Consider the following 25,700-nt stretch of genomic DNA (forward strand, 5'->3'; position numbering starts at 1 on the left):
TGGTCATCAAAACCAAGATTGGAGAGGGGGACGGCTTTATATGCTTCTGACACTGATCCATAGCATTTATCCAGTGTCTTTCCTGGACAGTTGATATATTGATAAAAACAGATAAGAGATCTGTCCACTGAGCAGTGATTAAAATAACTTAGAATTAATTTAGGGGCGTCTGGGGTAGGGATGTCCCGATCAGGTTTTTTTGCCCTCAAGTCCGAGTCATTTGATTTTGAGTATCTACCGATACCGAGTCCCGATCCGATACTTATATAATACATAAAAAAAGAATAAAGATGAGCGTAAAAAAACAGATCCAGGATGTTCCTTATTTTTTATTTAATTCACCTTATTTTAACATTCAACAACTGTTAACAAACAGAGCACTTCTGTGAGGTAGCTTGAACAATCAATTAATAAATAACATAAATTCTTCACTTTTGGACTTTAGTGCAACAGTAAATATAGAAAAAGTCTAATATAAAAACAAATAGCACCTCAACTTAAAATACCCGGCAGGCATGTAAACAAAAAATAAAAAGTATTTTTTTAAAAATAATGAGAATATATATATATATATATATATATATATATATATATATATATATATATATATATATATTAGGGCTGGGCGGTATGACGGTATATATCGTTACCGCGGTAGAAAATGTCAACCGTAACAGATATTTTTATTCCGTGTATACCGCGAAATGCAAATAAGTGGGCGTGGTTAACTCGCGTGCAACGTGCGTGAGACTGAAACACTGAGAATTGTAAAAAGAAACACGGAGAAAGCAGATCAAGAGGATCCACAAAGGAATTACATTTTCTAAAGGGTTGTTGTTGTTAACGTGATATTTTCGGGGGGAAAGGCGCAGCAGTCACTAGAGCAGTGCAGCACCCAGGCTACAGATTAGTGCACGCTCGTAACGGGGAAAGCTGGACAACAACAGTTATCAATATCGTAACGAATAGAAATAACCTTAAATAATCTCTTATAATCTTTCCGTCTCTTATGTATAGTTTTTAAACACGCAAACAGCTTGCCGCCCGTGGTAATGAACAACCTGCTTGTTAAAGTGAATGTATAATCCTGTAGCCTATCTAAGGCAAAATTACTAAATATGCATCGCGAGTTATATATTTCTAACTCCAAACAATTGGCCACCGAACCAGCTGATAAAATCTTCCTTTGATTCGATACGTGATTACAACTTGACACTCGACATTAACCGATCGCATTTTACTGATGCAGAAGACGCGCGCGTGCACACGCACTGAGGGAGCGCGGTGTTCACCGGGCTATGGTCAAATAATGACGCAGTTACAAGGTGTGTATAATTTAAACTAGGCTACTTAGTCAACACTAACAGTAGCTGCTGTTCGGTTTTCAAACTGCTGCTCTCCCGCTAGTCACTTCTGAACGTCTATTGATTAAAGCCGTTAAAGCGCAGGGTGACGGGTTGCCAGATATCACAAAAAGAGCAAAACAAGCCCCTTAAAAACGAGTGTAGCCTAAGCAGACATGGCAAAAATGTACCGGGGAACACATTTAAACAACTAGTATTACTATCCTACAAAATTAAAAGGAAGTAACTAATTTATCATGAATAGAATAGTTCAATATAAAATATTCTGATATTATAAACTGATTGATGAAGTAAAGCATAACATGAGATTGAAAAATGATTCAGAAACACTTTATTTAAAGTTTAATTGCACCTATGAGTTGTATTTAATATCAATCAGTTGGGGGCAGTTTATCTAAAAGTTGATGAGTGTGTTTTGTTTATATTTAGCTATCTAAATACCAAATAAATCATTTACCAAATAAGAGAAAAAGAAAACAATGTGAAGTACTTTTCATTTCTAAAGTATTTGGGTTTATTTATTATACAAAGCCCTTTTTGTCGATTTTTCGAGAATAACTACATATAGAAATATCTATATCGTGAAATATATCGTTACCGTGAAATAAAATGAGTCATACCGTGAAATAGAATTTTGGTCATACCGCCCACCCCTAATATATATATATATATATACATTAGGGGTGTAACAGTTCACAAAATTCGCGGTTCGATACGATACGATACAGCAAAAAGAAAGAAATGCCAGAGAAATTTCCTATTTATTAAAAGAAAAAATATTTTTAAATAAGTTTGAGTTTACCTACATCTTGAAACATTCAGGTTTATAAAAGGGGGTAATCTTTGAAGGATGAACAAATAATTTTTTGGTAATCACATTAAAAATAACATTTAAATATATATATTTGAATTTTGAAGTGCAACATTAAATCCATGTTCATTCACGGCACATGTTTCTCCTGGTTCCCACGTCAGCGCTGTTTGATCTAATAGAGATCTACGGTTAATAACGGAGAAATTTGAATGCTTCTCACTAGATCTCGCAGCAATGTTATTACTTCAGTGCCGAATTCAAATGTTTTCTTCGCTTGATCTCGCGCTGCACAGATGTTGCTGGTCCGAAATATAATGAGTAGCGCAGTTTCGTTCCGCTTTCATTACGTTTGCCATTTGATGTTGCGCAACGTTGTGGTGATCGCGCCAGCGCGGATTTTGTCGGCAGAAAAATGGTCCTAGGAATCGTTCGGTTTGTATGCGTACCAAACCGGAAGCCTCGTACGAATACATGTACCGTTACACCCCTAATTTACATATATCCGAGTCCTGATCGGGAAGGAACGTCCGATTCCGATCGAGTCTGAAACCACGTGATCGGGCCCGATTTCCGATCGCGTGATCGGATCGGGACATCCCTAGTCTGGGGATATAAGTTCAAGTTTATCTAGCGTTTGTCTAATACAGTCAATGGCTAAGGACTCTTTAGCTCTGGGATGAATGTAGACTACAATTAAAAACAGTTGTTGAAATTCCCTTGGTAAATAGAAGGGACGCAGGGAAACAGCATACAATTCAATGTCAGCATTGCACAGTTCTTCCCTAACAACAGTTGTCGTGCACCAGCTCTTGTTGCATTATAAGCAAACACCGCCTCCCAGCTGTTTGCCTGTGAGCGTGGGATCTGAATCAATACGTATGGGGGATCCAAAGCCATCGATATGCAGTTTGTCATTAGCATCATTCGCATTAAGCCATGTCTCAGTAAATGCCAGAATAGATGCGGTCCGATATTCATACATGTAATTGACATTGGCTTGCAGTTCATCAGTTTTGTTGCGCAGATAGCGCACATTGGCTGGTATAATAGAGGGGAGTGCATGATATTTATTTTTTTCCCTTTTGAGTCTGGCTCTAATTCCACCCTTCTTGCCTTGCTTTGTAACTGCTGGATCTCATCTGGAAGCCTCACAGACAACGCAACTTCATGGGAATAATATTGCATTTGCAAGAGAATGTGCCTCGAGTATGTAATCCGCTTTCCATTCAGAGTACATAAACCGTATGTGAGACAGGAGAAGAAATCCAGGTAGTGTAACAGGAACGCCACTAACCGCAGTAGAATTGCAATATCCATTCCTCTATTGTTTGCGTTGCAAGCTAGCCGGTGTTGGTTAGCTCAATCAGCTGTTTCAGGTAGCCTCCTCAGCGAACAGATAGGCATGGAAAGACCCGAGTCTAGCAGAGCTAGGAGCAGGCCGCAAAGTAAATCCTTCTAAGGAAGAACTTTAGAGTATCTTAGAATCTCATTTTATCCGCACTTCACGGGTGATAAACTATACACAACAATCCCACTCGCGAGAAAAAAAAAAGACATAAAAACTGAACGAGGCACTTGATCTCCTGTTGCCTCATGGAAACTGGTGCATATTGAATGTTCTTTGCACCTTTCTTTACTTGCACCCCAAAGCGCTCTACACCGCACTGACAGATGATATCACCTATTACCTCCAATTTTCTTTCCACTGGCCCCTGCACTTGCTCTAAGATCCTGATCAAGTCAATATTAACCGTTTCCAAGACTTTCTTATCCACTGAACCCGGCCACTTTACCTGCAGTCTGTGCCCCACTATCATTCCCTCCACTGTGGGTTTATAAAGCTGGTTGGGTTCTGCCATTGCCAACTCTGTGCTTGGGTCCTCCTTCCCTGTTACAGTGGTATTGATGCGCTGCAAGCTATGGTTTGTGTCCAGTTGCTGCACTTAAGTTGACTGATTTGATCCTTTATGTAGAAAGTAGTCAAGCCTCTGCCTTTCTTCTCCTAAGCCACTTCTTTTCCACCCACATGCACATACCTGCAATTTATGGCCCATCTCTGTTGTTGCTGTACCAGTCTCCGCCATATTATCTTGTACCGTGCTGCTAATATTCATAGTCATTTCCAGTCCAGAATCAATTACCTTATTGTCAGCCAATGAGTCTTCTTGCACCCCCACTCTTGCATACTCTAGGAGTATTCTCTTTTGTTGTGTTTAAGTTGCTGTAGAGGGTGTCTCCAACATGCTGAAAATTTTGTAGCTAGGGTAGCATGGGTAGCTAGCCCTAGTCTGTCCCATCGGGGTCCATTCCCTCCTGCCAGCTGTCTCTCCAAGCCGCCACAAGGTATTTCCCCTGTTGTCAACTGATCTTTCCCAGAAGTCACTGGAAAAAATCTTTTAGCATCCCATCCTAAGGAATGGAAGAGTCCTCATAAGAGATCTGTGCTCTCTCAACTGCTGCTCTACCTAAGAAAAACCACAAAGTGCTTTCTGGAAGACTGGTGAGAGAGTACTGAAAATGGAGCATCTAAAGCATCTTCCACATCGTCCTGCTCTCAATCAACGACCATCAGACACAGCGTGTGTGTCCACGGTTTTCAGTGTGTGTGTGTGTGTGTGTTTGTTTGTTCACCACTACTCCTAATGTGTGTGCACTCACTTGGATGGGTTAAATGCAGAGGACATATTCCAAATATGGGTTACCATACTTGGCCTTTACATGTCACTTTCACTTCACTTTCCCAGAAAGAGGTACTTCTATGGCGATAAAAAGCATTCCTTTCTCCAATTGCTCCATTACTGAAAGACTTGCTAATGGTCACCCATTTCTATGGTTCCAGGAAGGAGACGTTAGATTACCGCTGGCCAAGGTATTGGCAGAGAAGACAGAGAGTGGGTCACAATGGCGACGATGTCCACCTTCTACCACTATGTCCACACTATCCGCCCCTTTCCGGCATGGTCAGAATCCTTAAAAAGATCGGCCTTGTAGACCTGCAGCACCACCATGGCATCACAGTGAGCATAGCCCCTCCACTTCTAAACAGATGACACACAAATCATGTGTATTATCTGGTGTGATAAACCACACACAGCGTTACACATCTCATAAATCTCCCAGTTATAGTTTATTTTATTCTGACAACAGGCATATTCACAAGCACACACAAACCACAACCTGAAGTCAAAGAAGCTGATGTTTTCTCTAGGTGGCCTTTTGTAGCTGATCTGTGACGTCATCTGACTGCGGTAACCAATTAAAATGTATATTCACAAGTGCTTCAGACATCGGATCATGCGAAGTGTTCCCATAGTTTCAACTCAAAGAGTTCCACTTTGAAAGATAACTTTGTGCGTTTAAAAAAAGTGACCCAAGTGTTAAGAAATGTGTCCAAGCGATTTAAAAAAAACCTTGTAAAATAGTACTTTAGAGCATATAATTCTCTGTGAAGGATACAGTTTTCATCTCCCTCTGTGTTGCGTGGAGGTCCTGGCATGTTCAGCAGCACAAGTCTAGCATCATGGGATTTATTAACAATAACCTCATTCAGCTTCACAGCTGTGTGCATCCGCCGAACATTTGATTGGTCACTGTAACAAACAAACACACACACACATACACACACACACACACACACACACACACACACACACACACACACACACACACACACACACACACACACACACACACACACACACACACACACACACACAGTTTTGATTTAAACTAATGTAAATCTATATCTTTTGCAAATATGTAAAATAAAAGTACTATGGCTCTAATTTTTGCTTTTGGGGAAAATAGGCAAGCATGCACACCTGCATAGTTTACTCATGTAAAAAAGGAAGAACAACAAGGAACAGGTTACAGTGATCCTCTTTATGCTTACTAATAAAAAACAAATAGGTCTACTGTTCAAAGGTAAAAAGTAAAACTTATAAACTTTATTTCAGATACTGTGCAGTGGTGCATTCCAGTTCTTGTTCCTGCTTGCCTACTCACGGTTTAATGCTGATTAGTTCTCTGAAGTTTTCTGGTGCATTGCTTCGGTTCCGTCTTTCTGCTTCTATTTTTTCACTAGTCCAGGTCATCTGGTTTTTCTCTGGTAACACTTCAATGGTTTCCTCTTCTTCATCGGAGTATAAACTGCCCATTCTGATCAGCGAGTGTCTATCCTTCACTAGTTGGGCCTACATTGAAGAGTAATGAGACCACATTTTAAAGAGCTGCTACTGCATATATTTGGCTTTTACAATCAACAAGACATTAAATGTGTCAGTACTAGTATGGGTCACCAAGTATGACCTGCCTAATTTTGTGACACGAAATGCTGCATTTCATGAAATTTGGTTACACTTCAATGCATTATGTACACAAACACGAAAGCCAATTATTGTTGTTGTTTTTTCATCTGAAATGTAGTCATCACATTTGGTGAACAAAATTCTAAATTACAAACTGATTTCCATGGACAAAATGGTGAATGCACTTTGAATTTTGTGGATAACAGGAAACAAAATACACCCAACATGTCACAAAATGCCTTTTGTCCACAAATTAGTAATTGTATACTGTATTAAATATGCATTGTGTCCACAAAACAATATGGATCTCAAAAATAGTTACAATAAAAAACTTTACTTCAGGAAAACTTGTTGATGATATACATATACACATATATATATATATATATATATATATATATATATATATATATATATATATATATACACTCACCGGCCACTTTATTAGGTACACCTGTCCAACTGCTCGTTAACACTTAATTTCTAAGCAGCCAATCACATGGCGGCAACTCAGTGCATTTAGGCATGTAGACATGGTCAAGACAATCTCCTGCAGTTCAAACCGAGCATCAGTATGGGGAAGAAAGGTGATTTGAGTGACTTTGAACGTGGCATGATTGTTGGTGCCAGAAGGGCTGGTCTGGGTATTTCAGAAACTGCTAATCTACTGGGATTTTCACGCACAACCATCTCTAGGGTTTACAGAGAATGGTCCGAAAAAGAAAAAACATCCAGTGAGCGGCAGTTCTGTGGGCGGAAATGCCTTGTTGATGCCAGAGGTCAGAGGAGAATGGCCAGACTGGTTCGAGCTGATAGAAGGGCAACAGTGACTGAAATAACCACTCGTTACAACCGAGGTATGCAGCAAAGCATTTGTGAAGCCACAACACGCACAACCTTGAGGCGGATGGGCTACAACAGCAGAAGACTCCACCGGGTACCACTCATCTCCACTACAAATAGGAAAAAGAGGCTACAATTTGCAAGAGCTCACCAAAATTGAACAGTTGAAGACTGGAAAAATGTTGCCTGGTCTGATGAGTCTCGATTTCTGTTGAGACATTCAGATGGTAGAGTCAGAATTTGGCGTAAACAGAATGAGAACATGGAACCATCATGCCTTGTTACCACTGTGCAGGCTGGTGGTGTAATGGTGTGGGGGATGTTTTCCTGGCACACTTTAGGCCCCTTAGTGCCAATTGGGCATCGTTTAAATGCCACGGCCTACCTGAGCATTGTTTCTGACCATGTCCATCCCTTTATGGCCACCATGTACCCATCCTCTGATGGCTACTTCCACCATGTCACAAAGCTCTAATCATTTCAAATTGGTTTCTTGAACATGACAATGAGTTCACTGTACTAAAATGGCCTCCACAGTCACCAGATCTCAACCCAATAGAGCATCTTTGGGATGTGGTGGAACGGGAGATTCGCATCATGGATGTGCAGCCGACAAATCTGCGGCAACTGTGTGATGCCATCATGTCAATATGGAGCAAACTCCCTGAGGAATGCTTCCAGCACCTTGTTGAATCTATGCCACGAAGAATTGAGGCAGTTCTGAAGGCAAAAGGGGGTCCAACCCGTTACTAGCATGGGGTACCTAATAAAGTGGCCGGTGAGTGTATATGTATATATATATATATATATATATATATATATATATATATATTTTTTTTTTTTACACAACCCCAAATCCAAAAAAGTTGGGACATTTTGTAAAATGCAATAAAATCAATCTGTGATTTGTTAATTCCCTTTAACCTTTATTTAACTGACAAAAGGACAAAGAAAAGATTTTCAAAGTTTTCATTGACCAACCTAAGTGTATTTTGTAAATAGAAACAAATTTTGATATTGACGGCTGCAACACACTCCAAAAACGTTAGGACAGAGGCATGTTTACCACTGTCACACATCACCTTTCCTTTTACACTTTTTAAATGTTTTTTTTAATGGGAATTGAGGATACTAATTGTTGAAGTTTTGCTAGAGGAATTTTTGCCCAATCTCACCTGAAGACAGCTGGTAGTGAAGCTGGTGGAAGTGGTCTGTGGTCATCGTTGTCTGATTCTCCTTTTCGTGATGGGCCACACATTTTCAATAAGAGACGGATCTGGACTGCAGGCAGGCAGTCAAGCACATCCCTACTACGGTGTAGAGTGTCTAGAAACTACTCTGTTTAAGCATGTGCAGATTCTGCAGAATGAGGCCTGGCATTGTCTCTGTACAATCCTAATATATGCCTCCACGTCAGTGGTACCTTCACACACATGCAAGTCACCCGTTTGTACTGATGCATACCCATACCATGGCAGATGTTTGCTTTTTGTTCCTGTCGCTGATGAAAGTCTGTATGGTCCCTTTAGTCTTTGGGACTGAGAACTCGATGTCTGTTTTTCCCAAAAAACAAGCTGAAATGTGGACTGACCACAATACAGATTTCCACTGTCTCTTGTATCATCTGAGATGAGTTCGGGCCCAGATAACTCAGCGTCATCACTGCATAGAACAGATGTATAGCTTTCTCCTCGCATAATAGAGATATAGAGTTTCAAGTGGCATTCCTTGATGCAGCAGCAGACTGTGTTAAGTGAAATCAGTTTTCCAAAGTACTCCCGAGCCCATGTGGCTGTATTTAACACAGTAGCATGACGGTTTCTCATGCAATATTATCTGAGGGCTCAAAGGTCATACACATTCAAAAGAGGTATATTGCCTTGCCGTACACAGAATGAGATTTCTCTGGATTGCCTGAATCTTTTCACAATACTATGTATGGTAGAAGGTGAAAGACCTAAATTCCTTGCAACCTTGCATTTAGAAATGTGATTTTTGAATTGTTTGTCAATTCTCACATGATATTTGGCACAAAGTGATGAGCCATGGCCCATCTTTGCTGGCAAAGACTGAGAAGCTCTTTTACACCCTCACCTATTACCAATTCACCTTCTTATTGTAGACTGTTTCAAAAGAGTTTTAACTTGGAAACTCTTTAACCTTTTTTGTTTGGTCACAATTATTATTATACTTTTGTGTGTTGCAGCCATCAAAATTTGTTTATATTTACAAAAAAGCACTTAAGCTGGTCAGTGACATTTTTTTTATTTGTATAGTCTTTTCAGTTAATAAAGGTTCACGAGTTCACACTTACAAATAAGTCAGATAGAATAAATGCATATTTGGCGTGCTGTCCAAAGAGGGCTCCGGGCTCGGTATGCGGCCCGAACCCATAGTACTCCCCCGTTCATGACTGTGGAAGAATGAGCCAGGAGTGAGGAGTCGGGGTGGTGGAGGGATGCTGAAACTGTCAAGGAATGTTAGGTGAGTTCACAGTGGATATTTATATATGCTTCCTCTCGTGCTGATAGGGTAGACATGTAATAGTTTGGTGACGAGTTGATTGGAATGATTTATTTGAACGTGCTCCTCCCGAACCTTGTTTATAAAACATCATTTCACGAGTTCACACTTACAAATAAGTCAGATAGAATAAATGCATATTTGGCGTGCTGTCCGAGGAGAGGGCTCCGGGCTCGGTATGCGGCCCAAACCCATAGTACTCCCCCAAAAACTGTGAAATAAAATGCAGGACAGCCGCCAGAATGGTGCTGATGACCCCCCAAAAACTTGTGAAATGTAAAGCTTAAGATATCAGCTGCGGGAAGAGGTGGTTGCTGGGAGGTTTCTTTTAACGTAGGACGGGAGTAGGTTGACTTGGAGTTGGATGGGTGTGCCTCTTGGGTGGAAGGTTGTAAATGGTGCAGGGACGGAGGAGGATGGTATGGCTGATACGGTGGAAATAAGGTGGATGGAAAAGAAGACACCGCTGCGGCAGTGGATCGGACTTCTTTGGTAAACGGAACTCCTGCGGGAGAGGAGTGCACGACACTGCTGCGGCAGTGGACCAGACTTGCTTTAAGTTAATGGAGCTCCTGCGGGAGCGGAGTAGATGGCACTGCTGCGGCAGTGGAGCAAGCTGGATGGAGTAACAGAGCTCCTGCGGGAGCGGAGTGCACGACACTGCTGCGGCAGTGGACCAGACTTGCTTGAAATAATGGGGCTCCTGCGGGAGCGGAGTAGATGACACTGCTGTGGCAGTGGAGCAAGCTGGATGGAGTAACAGAGCTCCTGCGGGAGCGGGGTGCACGACACTGCTGCGGTAGTGGACCAAACTTGCTTTAGGTAACTGGAGCTCCTGCGGGAGCGGAGTAGATGGCACTGCTGCGGCAGTGGAGCAATCTGGATGGGGTAACAGAGCTCCTGCGGGAGCGGAGTAGATGACACTGCTGCGGCAGTGAAGCAAGTTGGATGGAGTAACGGAGCTCCTGCGGGAGCGGAGTGTACGACACTGCTGCGGCAGTGGACCAGACTTGCTTTAGGTTGGTGGAGCTCCTGCGGGAGCGAAGTACATGGTACTGCTGCGGCAGTGGAGCAAGCTGGATGGAGTAACAGAGCTCCTGCGGGAGCGGAGTGCACGACACTGCTGCGGCAGTGGACCAGACTTGCTTTAAGTTAATGGAGCTCCTGCGGGAGCGGAGTAGATGGCACTGCTGCGGCAGTGGAGCAAGCTGGATGGAGTAACAGAGCTCCTGCGGGAGCGGAGTGCACGACACTGCTGCGGCAGTGGACCAGACTTGCTTGAAATAATGGGGCTCCTGCGGGAGCGGAGTAGATGACACTGCTGAGGCAGTGGAGCAAGTTGGATGGAGTAATGGAGCTCCTGCGGGAGCGGGGTAGATGACACTGCTGCGGCAGTGGATCAGACTTTGGTCGAGTTAATGGAGTTCCTGCGGGCGGAGTAGAGGGTGCTGCTGCAACGATAAATGGACTTGCCTTTGGCTTGCTTCCTGGGATCCTATGGTGGGTTGAGAGGAAGTTTAGCTGAGTAGGGATCGTTGGGCTTCTTTGGTATGGAGGTGGTTAGAACGGATGTAACTCTTAAAGGCCACCGACGACCAGCGGCCGAGCTCTTGGATTTGCTGCTGGGAAAGGCCTTTTTGGGCAGCTGTGGTTGCTGCACCTATGCGGAATGAATGGCTGGAAAAATTATTTGCTGGGATGTTTGCTTGGAGTAAGATGGATTTGAGATGTTTTTGGAACCAGAAACGTGTAACGGGGCGATTGAAATCGTCGGTGAAGAGTGGGTCGGAAGGGGACTTGGTCTGAGAGTTTCTGAATTGTGAGTACGGGAAGAGAGTTTGGTATGGTTGGATTGGTGATTGGAGATTGAAGATGTATATGAAGTGGCCTTTTTTCATTTGGTCTGTCTTGCTTTGTTTGATGAAGTAAGAAATGGTTTCGTTGTCTAATACTGAAAGATCTGAGATTGTGGGATGGACTTTAGGGTTGAAGTTGGAAGTGATGGTGAGTTCTGAGCATCTGAGGAAACCGAAGAAAGCCAATATGAACATGGCATCCAGTGTGCGGGCGGTGTTGGTGGAGTGGTAGCCTCGGCGGAGGGTAGAGATACATTTGGTGAGTATGTCCAAGGTTATTGGTTGTCTGGCATCTGGACGGGTTTTTTTTTTTTGGATGCCTTTGATAAGCATTGATGTCTGGGAATTTGCTATGTCTGCGGAGGGTGAACCAAAAAGGAGTTTGTGGAAGAATTGGATTCCGCTTAGATAGCCCTTGATGGAGCGGGCTTTGAGGTTCTTGGTGCTGTCCAGATAGGATATAAATGAAGTGATGTTGAGCAGAGAAAAACTGGGAAAAGGCTGGTTGAATGTGAAGTGGAAAGACTTAAAACACTTCCATGCGGTTAGGTAGGATTGGAGGGTGCTGGGTGAAACGGCTTGCAGAATGGAGTTAAGAGAAGCATCTAGAAGTGGTTTCAATGGATGGTTTATGGGAATATTAACTCTGAATAGTGAGGTACTGGGGTTGGGCATGGGTCCGCCTCTGGTGCCAACAGCCTGAATTTCTGGAAAGCAAAACGAGAGAGAGAGTCAGCTATTTGATTTTTGGACCCAGGAACATGTTTTGCAGTTAAGATGAACTGGTCGCAAGCTGCGATCCAAATGAGGCGTCTTAGGAGAGGCATTAAAGCGGGGGAATTTGAGCGGCCTTTGTTGATGCAATGCACGGTTGCTTCATTATCACAGTGTACCATGATGCTGTTAGTCGACCATTCTTTGCCCCACAAGAAGGCTGCTACCACTAAAGGATACAACTCGAATAATGCTGAGGATGTTAGTGATTGTGGTAAATCTAACAACTGGGCTGGCCATGTAGACGCGAACCAACGACCTTGGTAGAAACCTCCGAAACCAACGGAAGGAGCTGCATCTGTGAACCGTTGGATATCCGTAGGGAGAGAAATCAGATTATTATAGAAAAATGACAGGCCGTTCCATTGTTTAAGGAATGTTATCCATAAACTGAGCTCGTTGCTACATGAAGTAGTTAGGGAGATTTGGTCCTCTAGCTCGTGAACTGATGATGCAAGGAAGAGGAGATGTGAGATGAAAGGGCGATCTTGTGGGATAATGCGCATCGCAAAGTTCAAATGGCCGAGCAGAGATAGAAGCTCTCGTTTAGAGCAATTTGGATTTTCTAGAAGGGTGGATGCGACCAGAATAATCCTGTCGATTTTTTCCTTGGGTAGTGAGGCCTGGAAGTTGATTGTGTCCAATTTAATGCCCAGGAATTCGATGGATGTGGCTGGACCCATGGTTTTTTCTTGGGCGATTGGAATCCCGAGCTCGCTGAAGACTTTTTGGACTGTGAGAAGATGTGCGGCTGGGATCGATTCAGGCGGAGAGATGATCAGGAAATCGTCTAGCAAGTGGATTAGGTAGGGTATCGAGTAGTTGTTGGAAAGAATCCAACAAATAGCCTCTGAAAGCATGTCGAAAATTTTGGGGCTACTTTTGCAGCCGAAAGTTAAACGGACAGAAAAATAAAATTTTCCTTGCCATCGTACGCCGAACAAATGCCACGAATCCGGGTGGATGGGCATCACTTTAAAGGCAGAGGTGATGTCAACTTTAGCAAGCCAAGCGCCGTAACCTGCGTCTTTAATCAATGTTATGGCTTGATCAATGGTGTGGTAATGAAGAGATAATTGTTTGAGCGAGATGATTAATGCTTGGAAACGGAGAATTATGGGGGGCTGAAAGATCGATTATAAGGCGTTTTTTGCCTGAAAATTTCCTGGTGGCCACTCCAATTGGGCTGATACGGAAATGTTCAAAAGGAGGAATGTCAAAAGGACCAATCATAAAGCCCGATATGATTTCTTTTTTAATCAGGGTGTCGACTGTGTCAGGTTCGGCGAAAGCAGATTGGAGATTATCACATATGATACTCTGTGTGGGGAGGCTTTCGACGCCCGGATTAAAGCCATGCTCGAGACCAGACAGTAAATAGTCCTTAAAATCAGTGTTAGGGTGGTGGGATAATTCAGAAGACAGACGGGAAAAATTCACAGGAGTCGATAAGTAGTTTTTTGAATCTTTATTTACGGACCTTTTGACAGGGCATAAAGTGCGCGCGTGCGCGCCGCCACAGTAGCTGCAAATATGTAAAAAAACGGCAGCGTTGCCTTAGGCAACGCCCCGCATTGAAATTATTGCAGGCTTGGTTGTTGGATGGGAATGAGATTTTTCTTCTTTGGGAATCCGTAGCTGAGTCGTTGGGATTAAAGTTTGCTGGTCGCGGGACATAACTGGTTGATTTTCCAGCTGATGAATCTGGGCGGGGAGGATTTTCGGGGTTAATCAAAGGACAAGCTGTGGTGGAATAAGAGACAGATCTGCAAACTGCGCAGGATATGTTGCGGCAGCCTAAGAACACTCTGTTGTGTAGCTGCTTGTCAAGGGCTCCCCAGTAAGGGCACTGGTTCCACTGAGCTACACGGACGGCGCATTTTGCTGAGAACAATTTGTGGTAAGTGTAAAAATGTGTTCCTCCATATGACAACGCGAGCTCTGCAATTATTGCGAGATAGTCGTTCAGTTCTCGTCTTCTGTGGGGGAGTGCGGCGCAAATGATTTCGCTATACCGGCTGAAAGCAATTGCGAATTCGGAAAATGACAGGATGCGGGATGAATTGTGAACTGGGTTTTTCAAGGTGACTGCAAAATCGCCGCAATCGATTTGCCTATTTGAAACAGAGGAAGGGAGGATAGATAGAAGAGAGGATAAATCAATATCCGCACCTGTGAGTATTTGGGCTCTGATGTTGTTGGTCACGAGGGGCGGTTCCATAGCTGTAGCGTTCGGCGGGATGGGCATCGGCGTTGCGGAAAATAGGGTGAAAGAAGAATGGTTTTGGGGAAAAGTATTACGAGGGAAAAAGCCCGGGACCGAAGCCGTTTGTGGAGGCAACCTCACACTTGGGTCGGTCCCTAAAGCTTGGGGGGGAGCTGGAAAAGTTGGGAAAGAAGAGAGCTGGAGAGGTAGGAAGTGTGAGTGGGCCTGCGGCTCTAGCTGAGGCAACCTCGCGCTAGAGACTGACGGTGGGACTGCGGGCCAGGGACAGGAAAAAGGGTTGGAAAAAGTTACGGGAGGATGGTGGGGTGGTTGGGCTTGAAGCGTTGGCATACTCACGTTTAAAGAGCGGCCTGTTTCGCATGAAACTGGCAAAGTAGCGTGAGGTGCGGTGCTGGAAAACGCCACGGTCTGTAGCTCAGCAGAGCGGAGAGAGGAGTGGGGCCTGGCGGCGGCGGAATCTGGGGCGCGGCCCAGGCTAGCTGAAGGCCTGCTGTGGCCTGGCGCTCGCGTAGAACTGGGCCCTGCGGCGTCGGGAGAAGGAGTTTTCTGAAAACGTGAGTTTGATGTTTTGTTACTTGCCTTTTTTGCTGTTTTTGAAGGTGGAGTGGATTTCGGAGAAGGGAAAGCTGCCTGGAGAGAAACATACAAGTTGTACAGTTGTGATTTGTTCATCCTCCTAGAAAAATGAACGTCAGCGCTGATTAGCGCTTGTCTCAGCCCCAGCACTGTCCATTTCTCGATTGCCGGAATATTGGGTTGTGCTGAGGTGTAGGAGGAAGCTGGAGATGGTGGAGGTCTTGATGGTGGAGGTGAGGGCAAACCACGGCGCCTCGGGGTACGAGAGGCGGCTCGGCTAGGCCGGCGGCCGCGCCGTGAAGCTGGAGGTTCGGGAGCGGTATCCTGTTGAGCATGGGAACTCGTAGCGGTGATAGGGAGCTGAGATGGACCCTGGCTGATGAAGGAGTCGTCATCGGAAGGGTAGAGTTCGATCTCTGACATTGTGGCAAAAGGGCGGGACCAAATGCTGAAACTGTCAAGGAATGTTAGGTGAGTTGACAGTGGATATTTATATATGCTTCCTCTCGTGCTGATAGGGTAGACATGTAATAGTTTGGTGACGAGTTGATTGGAATGATTTATTTGAACGTGCTCCTCCCGAACCTTGTTTATAAAACATCATATAAAGAGAATTAACAAATCACAGATTCTTGATTTTATTGCATTTTACAAAATGTCCCAAATTTTCTGGATTTGGGATAATATCGTTTGTCATTTCATAATATACTTCAATGATTTCTGTATTCTTCTGTTGGTAAAAGACAATGTTAGTGCAGAGCAGACATAATGAATGTGAAGGTTGCAGTACCTCTCTGTCTCTCTCTGCACAGGAGAGCCTCATTTGTTTTAGCATCTGTGACCTCTGTTCCATCATCAGTGTCCGTTCATACGTATATGCGGAGATGTCGCTGTCGTGCTGCAAATAAGAACATTTGACAGCATGAAATTATAATTGCATAAATGTTTGTGATGTGTGGGATGTATTAATAGTGAAGAAAGTGTTCTGTATACCATCTCAACCACTTCCACTTCTGCTTCTAATCTCAGCTGGTACAGGAAGGTTGCCAGGTCCTTCTTCATCTGAATACTGTTATCATCCATTTGAGCCACAGTGAAGATTCGCATCTTACATTTACGCCAGACCTGAAGTACAAGAAGAAAACCAAATAAATATAAACATAGCACAACCACAAAGTACTTACAAATATACAATAACAATAATACAAAGGGGGGATTACTTTATAATTACAATTATACAGTCATGTATTTTCAAGAGCTTGTACAACATACAAGGTTGAATATGTAAACTTCACATTCCAAAATCTATCTATCATTACAGAAGGCATAATACATTGCAGATTCATTAGGGGGCTGTTATTAAGTATTTTTTATATCAAAAATGGTAGGTGGATCCTGTTATAGAACAAGAAAACCCTAACGAAGGCCTGTTTGGGCTGATACTGTACGCGTTAGTGTTTTTTAAGATGTAGCCCTGTCTTGCAATAAAGGCGTTTTACCTTTCTAACTATGTGAGTGCCTGGAAGTGGATTTCCTTGTTCTACAACAGGATCAACCTAGCATTTTTTACATTTTGTTCCCCTTCTGGAGCACCCTTTTGTTTGTGAGTACCAGATGCACCCCTGGTTGAGATATTTTCTTGGTATATTTTTAATGTTGGTACAGCTATAATGCTTAAAACAATCTAACTATTACTCTCATCAACAGTATTTTTTTTAATGCAAACTGTGAACAATTTTATGTTACATTTGAATGTTAATGGCAATGGAATGTAAATTGCTAATTGTTCACCTTATGTTGTTTGAGAAGGAAAGGCAGGAGCATGAGCATTCCACCATCATGGACAATCCACCAGACGTCAATATATCCATCAGTAAAGCGCTCATGGTTGCTGGGATAGAATGACACATTTTTTGGGACCATCAGAGCCAGGTGGGCAGCTGTAGTACAGCGGACTGTATCTACAGGTGAGAGGATATGAAAGGGGAGTAGATTAAAATCAGCCTGTTGTGTTTCAGTGCAGACAATTATAAGTGCACATCATTCATATAAATCTTGTTCTTACTAATAAAGGTTTTCCAAGCCCGTGGGTCTTCACTTTGTCTCCAGCCATATGGCCAACCCATAACAACTGTGTTGTGCTTCATGCCTCCCAGACCGCAGGACTGGATCAAATGTGCGATCCCCTCTCTCACTTTGGAGGCTACCACTACCTGACAGAAGCCCTTCACCCGCTCAATCTCCATCATGTTCTTTATTGCCTGGTGAAGGGTACAAACACAGCACAACCATGGAAACCTACAATAAAATCAATATCCATTGCTTCTACTTTAATATATAAATGTTGCCTCTTGTTATTTCTTGAAAAGACACAAGACCAAATTTCTTGCCAACTACAATTGAATATGGCTGCAAAGTTATAAAGTACAAATCCACCACAGTTCATTTATCTGGATGAAGATCATTGTGCAGTAGTGGCCAAAAGTGATGTCTGGAAGGGATAATTGTTTGTAATGAGTCTACAAGTTTGATTAAACCATCAAAATATTAGGAAAATATTTCATATTTTGCTAAATATTTTAAATATTAGGGAAGAAAAAAATGTCAATTTTCCTAAGCTGGACATCACTTTTGGCCACTACTGTATTTGCATCTGTAATTTAAGAGCACAGTGCACAAGGTGATGATAAAAGTGCATGTAAATCAGGAAACTTCCTCACCTGTTCTGACGCTTGTGTTTCCCCATAGCATTCCAGGAAGTTTCCCTGTATCACAGAACCTACGATGGTTAGGCCTTTTCCTGCCTTCAGCTGTGAGGCAAAGGTAAGCATTCTGGGATACTTTACATGTAGATCCTCATCCAACTTCAGCAGAACCAGCAGCTGTGGCCTATTACAATTATTTTATTTTAATGTGATTGTAGTGTAATTATTTATATAAAAAAGCAAAACATTAAAAAAAAAGTGACTGTGATGATGTTTATATTGTTATAAATATTTCTAATTAATATAAAGGCTGTTTTTCTTTTGAACATTCTATTCATCAAAGAATGCTGAAAAAGTGCATCATGTTTTCCACAAAAAATATTAAGCAGCACAACCTTTTTCAAAATAAATAAGAAAAAAAAATGTTTCTTGAACACCAAATAAGCATATTAGACTGAAGACTGGAGTGACGGCTGCTGACGATTCAGCTTTGCAATCACAGGAATAATTTACATTTTTGGTAATAGCCTTGGTGAACACAAGAAACTTCTTTCAAAAACATTAAAAAATCTGACCAACCCCAAACTTTTGAACTGCAGTGTTACTGTCAGTACAAACACTGTTTGAAGTATGCAGGAGGAGTATATTATTCAAACAATATCTTCCTGCTTCTTAAACAGTATTTAAATATATTATTTGAAAGTGTTCCTAGGTCATTTCCAAATACGTTTTTTTGGAAAATATCAGCTGATAATATTTTCAATTAGCTTCACAACCTCCAGTTTTTGGTGTGGGGAGGTCCAGCTTCCAGGCGAAGAAGTGAGTAACGGGCGGCACTAAGAGACAACCCGCGGATCCCATCCCCCCATTCCTTCTCTGCTCTAAGAGAGAGGAAAAATATACAAGACTGAGATTTGTAAAGTAAAGATGGATAATTGGTGATTTCAGTTTAATTTCAGATGTCAGGTTAATGGATGTAACTAGGAATCACTTACCCCTGATACTCAATGTACTTGTAGATCATACCAGCAATGCCCATTGCTACAATGGCATAGTACCAAGAGGAGATAAACATAAGGGCTAAACACATACTCATGCCCAGAAAAGACAGAGCCCTGAAAGAGAGCGATAACAGAGAGCACATCATAAAAAGACCTATTATTTTACTATACACTTCAAAAGCGTGACCTGTTTTTATTAAAGGTCATTATTAAATAATTGCAGGAAGTGAATAACAGATATCTAGGGCTGAGTTCCAGTGAGTTTTGTGAACACAGTTTGAGCTGAATTTAAATGTCAGTACAAGAGAAGTTCCCAGAACATGCACAAATATGATCATCACATAAATGAATGCACACACAATCGAAATGCAAACTTACCAGTGGTAGTATCTAAACCGTGGTCTCCAGTTTGGCGTTCTTAAAAGTGTTTGTACTGCACATGCCAAGTTTACAAAAAGATAACACATCAGGAAAAACCTGTCAAGTGAACAAGCATTTATACATATTAGAATTAGTAACATGTAATACATGTAATGGCAATCCAGGTAAAAAAAAAAACATTATGGTATTAAATGAAAAGGGGGGAAAAAAAGTTTTTATTTCTGAAAGAACATGTAGCATCTGTGCTGAGCCCATACGTTGCTTTAAAAGACACTTAATATTCATTAAAATTATCGATTTGACTTCACTGACACTATTGGATAAGAACAAAACTTTAACTGAATTGAGCTGGATGATGACACAACTCTTCTGATTCAACTTTGTTTTAAATTTACATATTTGCAAGTTGCAACAGAATAGGCTCTATATATGCTATACCGAGAATTTATATTGGCTTCTATACTCTTTGGCTATACTAAAGGAACGTTAGTCACAAAAACAGACAAAACAGCCACTCCTCATTTTGTTTATGCTTATGTTTATTTAATATAATAAAGCAAATAACTAATATATATATATATATATATATATATATATATATATATATATAATGACATCTAAACGTATGAAAGTTTCGTTTCAAAGACGGGAGGACAGCAAATTTTGAAGACATACTCCCGTTTTCCTCCGCTTTAAATCTCCCCAACCGGAAACTGAAGAGCAGCCTTGCGTCAAAGGCGGAAGTTATGCGTGCATATAGCCTATTGATTAAACACAACTGACTCAAGCTGAATAACGACACAATTGACTTTCATAGAACTGCTTATAGCTGAATTAAACTTTACACAGCCATTAAACTGAACTGACACAAGCAGAATAATGACACTATTGTCTTCTGTAGAGCATCGTTACAGCATAATTTGAATTAGTCGCATGTTTGATGAAGTTTGCATCAGTAATCATTAATTTTCTGTTTATTACTGTGAAGTTGCTTTGAAACAATCTGTATTATATAAAGTGCTATATAAATAAAAAGGTGACCACTTAATAAGAAGCAACTATAAATTGATATCTAGCCTTCATTTTACCAATGAGATCTATTTGCAAAAGAATTCAATATACATTTCAAAATATGCTTTAAATGTATCAAAAATGACAACAATAATAAATAAATAAATAAATAAATAAATAAAAAACCCATTAACATTAGATGTTCAATATAAAAAGGACATCTTAAAACGCAGTTTAAATCATTTATTTTGTGTGAATTGAATCTGTATGTGCATATTTGTGGTGTGTTCTCACATGGAGAGAATAGGAGCGACCAGATCCAGTGATGCAATGAGGATGCCGAGCTCTGCTATGAGTCCCGTCAGCAGCAGAGCCCACGTGGGCTCTCCATTAGCTTTTCCGTGTCCAAAGACCTGTGCATGTGCAAACACATGAACACATAGGGATGGAAAGTAATAGTCAGCTGTTAGCATCACATATTTACATTTTGGGAACAACATTTTACATATGACATGCAAATGTTTGCTTTTATGGCATTTGTGGTTTGGCACAAAAAAAGGAAGTAACCATAATCCAGAAACTCACAATACGCACATTTACATCTCACTGGAATTCATTTCAAACTTTATCAGTCTTGTTTTAAGTTTTAAAACTCAGTATATTTACAATGTGTTTTGAACCACATAAAAAATGCTGCTATTTTATTCTGTGTACTTGTTATTGTAATGAATAACATCAACATGATGGAAAAGTGTGTTATTTAGATATTTTGTGATCATAAATCAGAAGATCTCTCACTCTAAGGAAAGGGATGATGTTATCTTTAGCAATGGCTTGCAGGAGGCGGGGAGCTCCAGTCAGGGACTGAAGTCCTGCACCCACTGTGGAGAAGAATGAGCCAATCACAATGACCCAAGGAGAAGGCCAAGACAGTGTGCCAACCACCAAGTTTTTTCTGACTGCATCTCCAAATCTAAAAGACATATGCAAGAACACATAAGACACAACATGCTTGTTTCCATCTAAAAGTGTCTATTTGCTCGCTCTAGAGATAGATAACTTACTTATCTCTCAGCACCGCACCTTCAATACAGGCCCCAAATAGAACCACAGAGCTGAAATCTGTCAAATGAGTCATGGAATTCTATGTAACTTTGAATGCAAAATAGGACTGCTCACACTTTGTATAACAGTTTGTTTGAAAAGAAAAAGAAAACATACAGTTGATAAGAGTATTAGTTAGAAGGGTTATTTAAAACATATTATCAGTACCAACAGCAATAAAGGATACAGACAAGAGACGTAGTTGTAATGGCCAGAATCGTCCCTATTGGTATAGACTTCTGTGCGTCTCTTAGATCTCCAGATCTGTTCGATCCTGCCATAATGCCTGTCGCAGAGACAGAGATTGACAAAAATAGTGAAATTAAAGTCATTTTTCATCAAGTCATAATACTTAGATACTTAAATGATAGTGCAGTCAGCTGACTATATTTTATCCAGCTTATTACACAGGTACTCGCCAAATAAATAAATTAGTGGGCATTAAATAATGATTGAACTTAGTTTAGGCTAAGCTTTTTAAACTTTCACTTAGAAAAAATAGTGTATTATAACATGTAACCATGAGTGGATTGACAGGTTACAGCGTTGTCACGGACACCATGAAATTTACATCAACTGCGCCTTTACAGATTGGCTAAATGTTGCCGCTTGCAGTCCAGTTGCCATGGCATTGACACTGACTGATAGAAACATTATCACACACATAACCATAAAGCGGTAATTTGTTTTTTTATTGATTTGATTTCAAATCATTTTAAATAACCAACAAATAGACAACCCTTATATTACTCACTTTAAAAAAACTTAACTCATTATTTTGTGTTATCTTTTTGCATGGGTTTTTTTTAGTTTAACTAACTTATTTCGATAAGTTGAGGTGTCTGGACAATCTAGTTATCTCTACACAAAAAAATAAGTTGAAACAACTAAATTGCAAAAAAAAAATTACAGTGCTGTAACTGTCTAGATTTGCAATATGTTTAATCTGTCCCATATTAAATCATTCCTTTTTTGTTTTCTATGTATTAAAAAAATAACAGCACATCAATCTATAATTCAGAATTGTATCAGAAACCACTAATGCCTTTACTCTAATGCTATAATGTATGTCACAGTCAGCTGCTGGTTCATTATTTAGTAGAACAAAATATGTCATTCACTCAAGCAGTTTAAATGCAGAGATGCAAAAGCATCAGGGGTGAAAAGGGTAAAATATATTTTTCTCAACACAATGTTTTAAACACTATTTTTAACTCTACATTTGTGCAGTAAAATTAACTTAAAAGAAGATCTACATTTCTCATTTTCATTCATGGAGATAACATGGAAAATGTGCCATGCTTTAATGGAGGATTTCTGTCACCTGGTGGAAAACAAACACTTTTAACATGAAAATGACATGAAATGACCAAAATAACCAGTAGATGGCTGCATAGGACCACTCATTAGCCATTTCTACTCTCTTTTATAGTTCTTAGTGTTTTATTTTCAAATGAATATTATGATAAGATTTTGCTATTTTATTGTACTGAAGTATTAAGTATAGCAAGAGACTCTCAAAGGTCCTCTAGAAAGGCATATTTTTTCTTTAATTGCCAGTTTAAAAATGTAAAAAAATTAATTTTCATATGAAATTAGCATCATAATTGTTAATCGCAATTTTTTAGGGGGGCTGGGTGGAAATTTAGGGGGGTAAAGCCTTCTTAAAATGGGCCTAGTGACGCCCCTGCTATGGGTGCCAACCAAAACAAGACAAATACGCAATTGTATTCTGGAAATAAGCCCAAAAAAAAAGAAATACAACCCGCCACTGACCAAATCTATAAACAAGTTATTCAAAAAAAAAACAATCCCAAAGTTGCTTACAATATCTGGATTGGCAACTCTGCCTCCTTCCCATAGTGGCCCTCACATAGGCCTACATAATTTTACTTTACATGTAGCAAATACTAATAACATTACACAGCTTGATTCTTCGATTGACCAATCAGAATTAAGTATTCGAGGGTGTAATAAATAATAAATACATATGTTTTTTTAACCAAAGAGGACATATGAGTTTTACCTGTGGCAGAAGGAAAAAAGATTCCCACTAAGAGGGTGAAGGAAGTGGCAATGTCAGCCGACACATAGAAGCCAAAGGTCTCCATGGAGCCATGGACATCGACAGAGGACAGACTTGCCTTTTCGAGAATCTGCCCTTTCTCCATGTAATCCCCCCACATGTTTTCTGCACATACATGCATAAAAATAAAATAAATAAATACATATACAAAACCACATATAATACATGTCAAAGAGCAAGTGCCTGGAAAAGAAGAGCCCTTTTCATCATCTTTAAATATATGTTATAATTTTCAAATCTGTTTTCTTTTTTTTTACCAAGATGACATGCTGTGGACCAGACAAGTGTGTCCTTACCTTTAATGATCCCACTGGCCAGCCCAGGAATGCCTGGGATCTCTGTAACATTGTTCTGAAAGAAGTACTCATCACAATGAGCACTGCTGGAATTCTCAGAGCTGCAGAAGTTCTTCCAAAGCTTGCTGGTAACCGTCTCATTACCGACAACTACTGTCTTCCCACAAACATCAAACAAATCACGAACCAATGTCCGGTTTCCCAACATACAGATCCTATACATGGTTAAAAAAATAAAAATAAAAAACTCATATATTATTTTATCTAATTACATTTTCATTTAAATATTACATTTTGTGTTTTGTTTTGTCTAGCAACATAAAGACTTACGGAAACTCAGGAGGGTGGAAGATGGATTTGACAGCTCCAGCGTAGATAGACACAATGGAGATTATGACACAGGCCAAGAACAGGGAGGCAAATTTGTTGACATACTTGACCCCCACAAAGACAACTACAGCCATAAGGCTCAAACATATTGTGCCATACACTCGCATGTTATTCAGCATTGCACCACTCCCCGCATGAATATCTGCGGGATGGAATATGGCAGCCTGGGGAATCAGATATTTCTGTAGACAAAAAGAGTTGATGAATGAATATTTTCAGAGCTGGATCATTTTAGGTTTTGGATCATTGTGTGTGTGTGTGTTGTCATAATATAAGGAGACTGACCAGAAATATTTCAATTGCTCCCAGTATGTACATGGCAGCAGCGAAGGTTGTGCCTAAATAAAAACAGAGACCAACTGCACCACCGAACTCAGGGCCCAGAGACCGAGATATCATGAAATAGGCCCCACCAGCTGCCAATTAAAAAAAAATAGATAAATACATTTGTGTGTGTTTGTAGCTACTGTGAAATATTATATAATACAAAGGAGTATAAACACTACAAATTACCTGGAACTACACCATTGGTGGCTATGGCACTCATCGAGATTGCTGTTAACATTGTCTGTTAAAAATAAGATTAAATCATACATTTAAGCATTTTACCCTAAAGGGCTATCTTCTGCTTTCTGTATATCAAACTCACTGTGCAATGATTGCAGAGTTACAGAGCTCACATACTGCCTGCCTGACTCATTAATAACAGCTGCATTTGAGGGGTAGGTATTTTTCTGCAGTGAAAGTAGCAACTTAATCTAATAATGTAATCCGGTTGATTCATGAAACCTCAAATAAAAAAATAAAAAAAACCTACCCAGCTAACAGGGAACGTTCTCAGAGCTTAGGATAACATTCTCTTATTCTCTTATCTATTTCTCTTATCTAAGTTATGAACAAATTTTCTTCCAGTAACATTAACAGAAGGTTCTTTGAAAAAAGTTAACTGGTATTTAATAATGTTCTCAAAACATTAGCACAAAAACATTATTCATGGAACTTTTTTGAGACATTTTAGTTGGATGTTTATGTTTTTTTAATGAAAATATTAGATATATTAAATATTAAAATTAGATAATGTATTAACTAACATGAACTAACAATGGGAAATACATTTGTTACAGTATTTATTAATCTTTGTTAATGTTAGTTAATAAAAATACAGCTGTTCATTGTTTGTTCATGTTAATTCACAGTGCATTAACTAATGTTAACAAATACAACCATTGATTTTAATAACGTATCAGTAAATGTTGAAATTAATATTAACTAAGAATAATAAATGCTGAAGAAGTATTGTTCATTCTTAGTTCTAAGGTAATCAACAACTAATGTTAACTAATGAACCTTATTGTAAAGTGTTACCATGAAAATGTTATACTTAAAACTTTTTAATGTTCTCTAAACATTCTGATACGTTCCCATAGTGCAAAATGATGTCT

At 40.4% G+C, this 25,700-nt stretch overlaps 1 protein-coding gene and 1 long non-coding RNA gene across 3 annotated transcripts in view; one reads left to right on the top strand and one right to left on the bottom strand.

The window, feature by feature from the left end:
• Positions 1 to 25,700, bottom strand: part of slc12a4 (solute carrier family 12 member 4) — a 47,434-nt gene that overhangs the window by 6,178 nt on the left and 15,556 nt on the right. For both annotated transcript variants that reach the window (XM_056265325.1, XM_056265326.1), the window contains exons 5-23: positions 24,772 to 24,826; positions 24,544 to 24,674; positions 24,199 to 24,440; positions 23,869 to 24,083; positions 23,513 to 23,677; positions 21,674 to 21,772; positions 21,447 to 21,504; positions 21,181 to 21,355; positions 20,677 to 20,795; positions 19,369 to 19,467; positions 18,985 to 19,104; positions 18,766 to 18,870; positions 18,005 to 18,173; positions 17,350 to 17,545; positions 17,076 to 17,245; positions 16,278 to 16,409; positions 16,075 to 16,182; positions 6,184 to 6,371; positions 5,635 to 5,768 (exon numbers count right to left, since the gene is read on the bottom strand). In XM_056265325.1, coding sequence (XP_056121300.1) covers positions 5,635 to 5,768; positions 6,184 to 6,371; positions 16,075 to 16,182; positions 16,278 to 16,409; positions 17,076 to 17,245; positions 17,350 to 17,545; positions 18,005 to 18,173; positions 18,766 to 18,870; positions 18,985 to 19,104; positions 19,369 to 19,467; positions 20,677 to 20,795; positions 21,181 to 21,355; positions 21,447 to 21,504; positions 21,674 to 21,772; positions 23,513 to 23,677; positions 23,869 to 24,083; positions 24,199 to 24,440; positions 24,544 to 24,674; positions 24,772 to 24,826 — 2,680 coding nt within the window. The remainder of the gene's footprint in view (positions 1 to 5,634; positions 5,769 to 6,183; positions 6,372 to 16,074; positions 16,183 to 16,277; positions 16,410 to 17,075; positions 17,246 to 17,349; positions 17,546 to 18,004; positions 18,174 to 18,765; positions 18,871 to 18,984; positions 19,105 to 19,368; positions 19,468 to 20,676; positions 20,796 to 21,180; positions 21,356 to 21,446; positions 21,505 to 21,673; positions 21,773 to 23,512; positions 23,678 to 23,868; positions 24,084 to 24,198; positions 24,441 to 24,543; positions 24,675 to 24,771; positions 24,827 to 25,700) is intronic.
• Positions 18,017 to 21,782, top strand: LOC130099598 (uncharacterized). The gene is made up of 2 exons (XR_008808418.1): positions 18,017 to 18,107; positions 21,223 to 21,782. It is a non-coding gene; the product is annotated as an uncharacterized LOC130099598 (long non-coding RNA).

Source organism: Rhinichthys klamathensis, unplaced genomic scaffold (assembly GCF_029890125.1).
Source record: "Rhinichthys klamathensis goyatoka isolate OS25496 unplaced genomic scaffold, OSU_Roscu_1.1 h1tg000232l_1, whole genome shotgun sequence".
NCBI classification, from domain to species: Eukaryota; Metazoa; Chordata; class Actinopteri; order Cypriniformes; family Leuciscidae; genus Rhinichthys; species Rhinichthys klamathensis.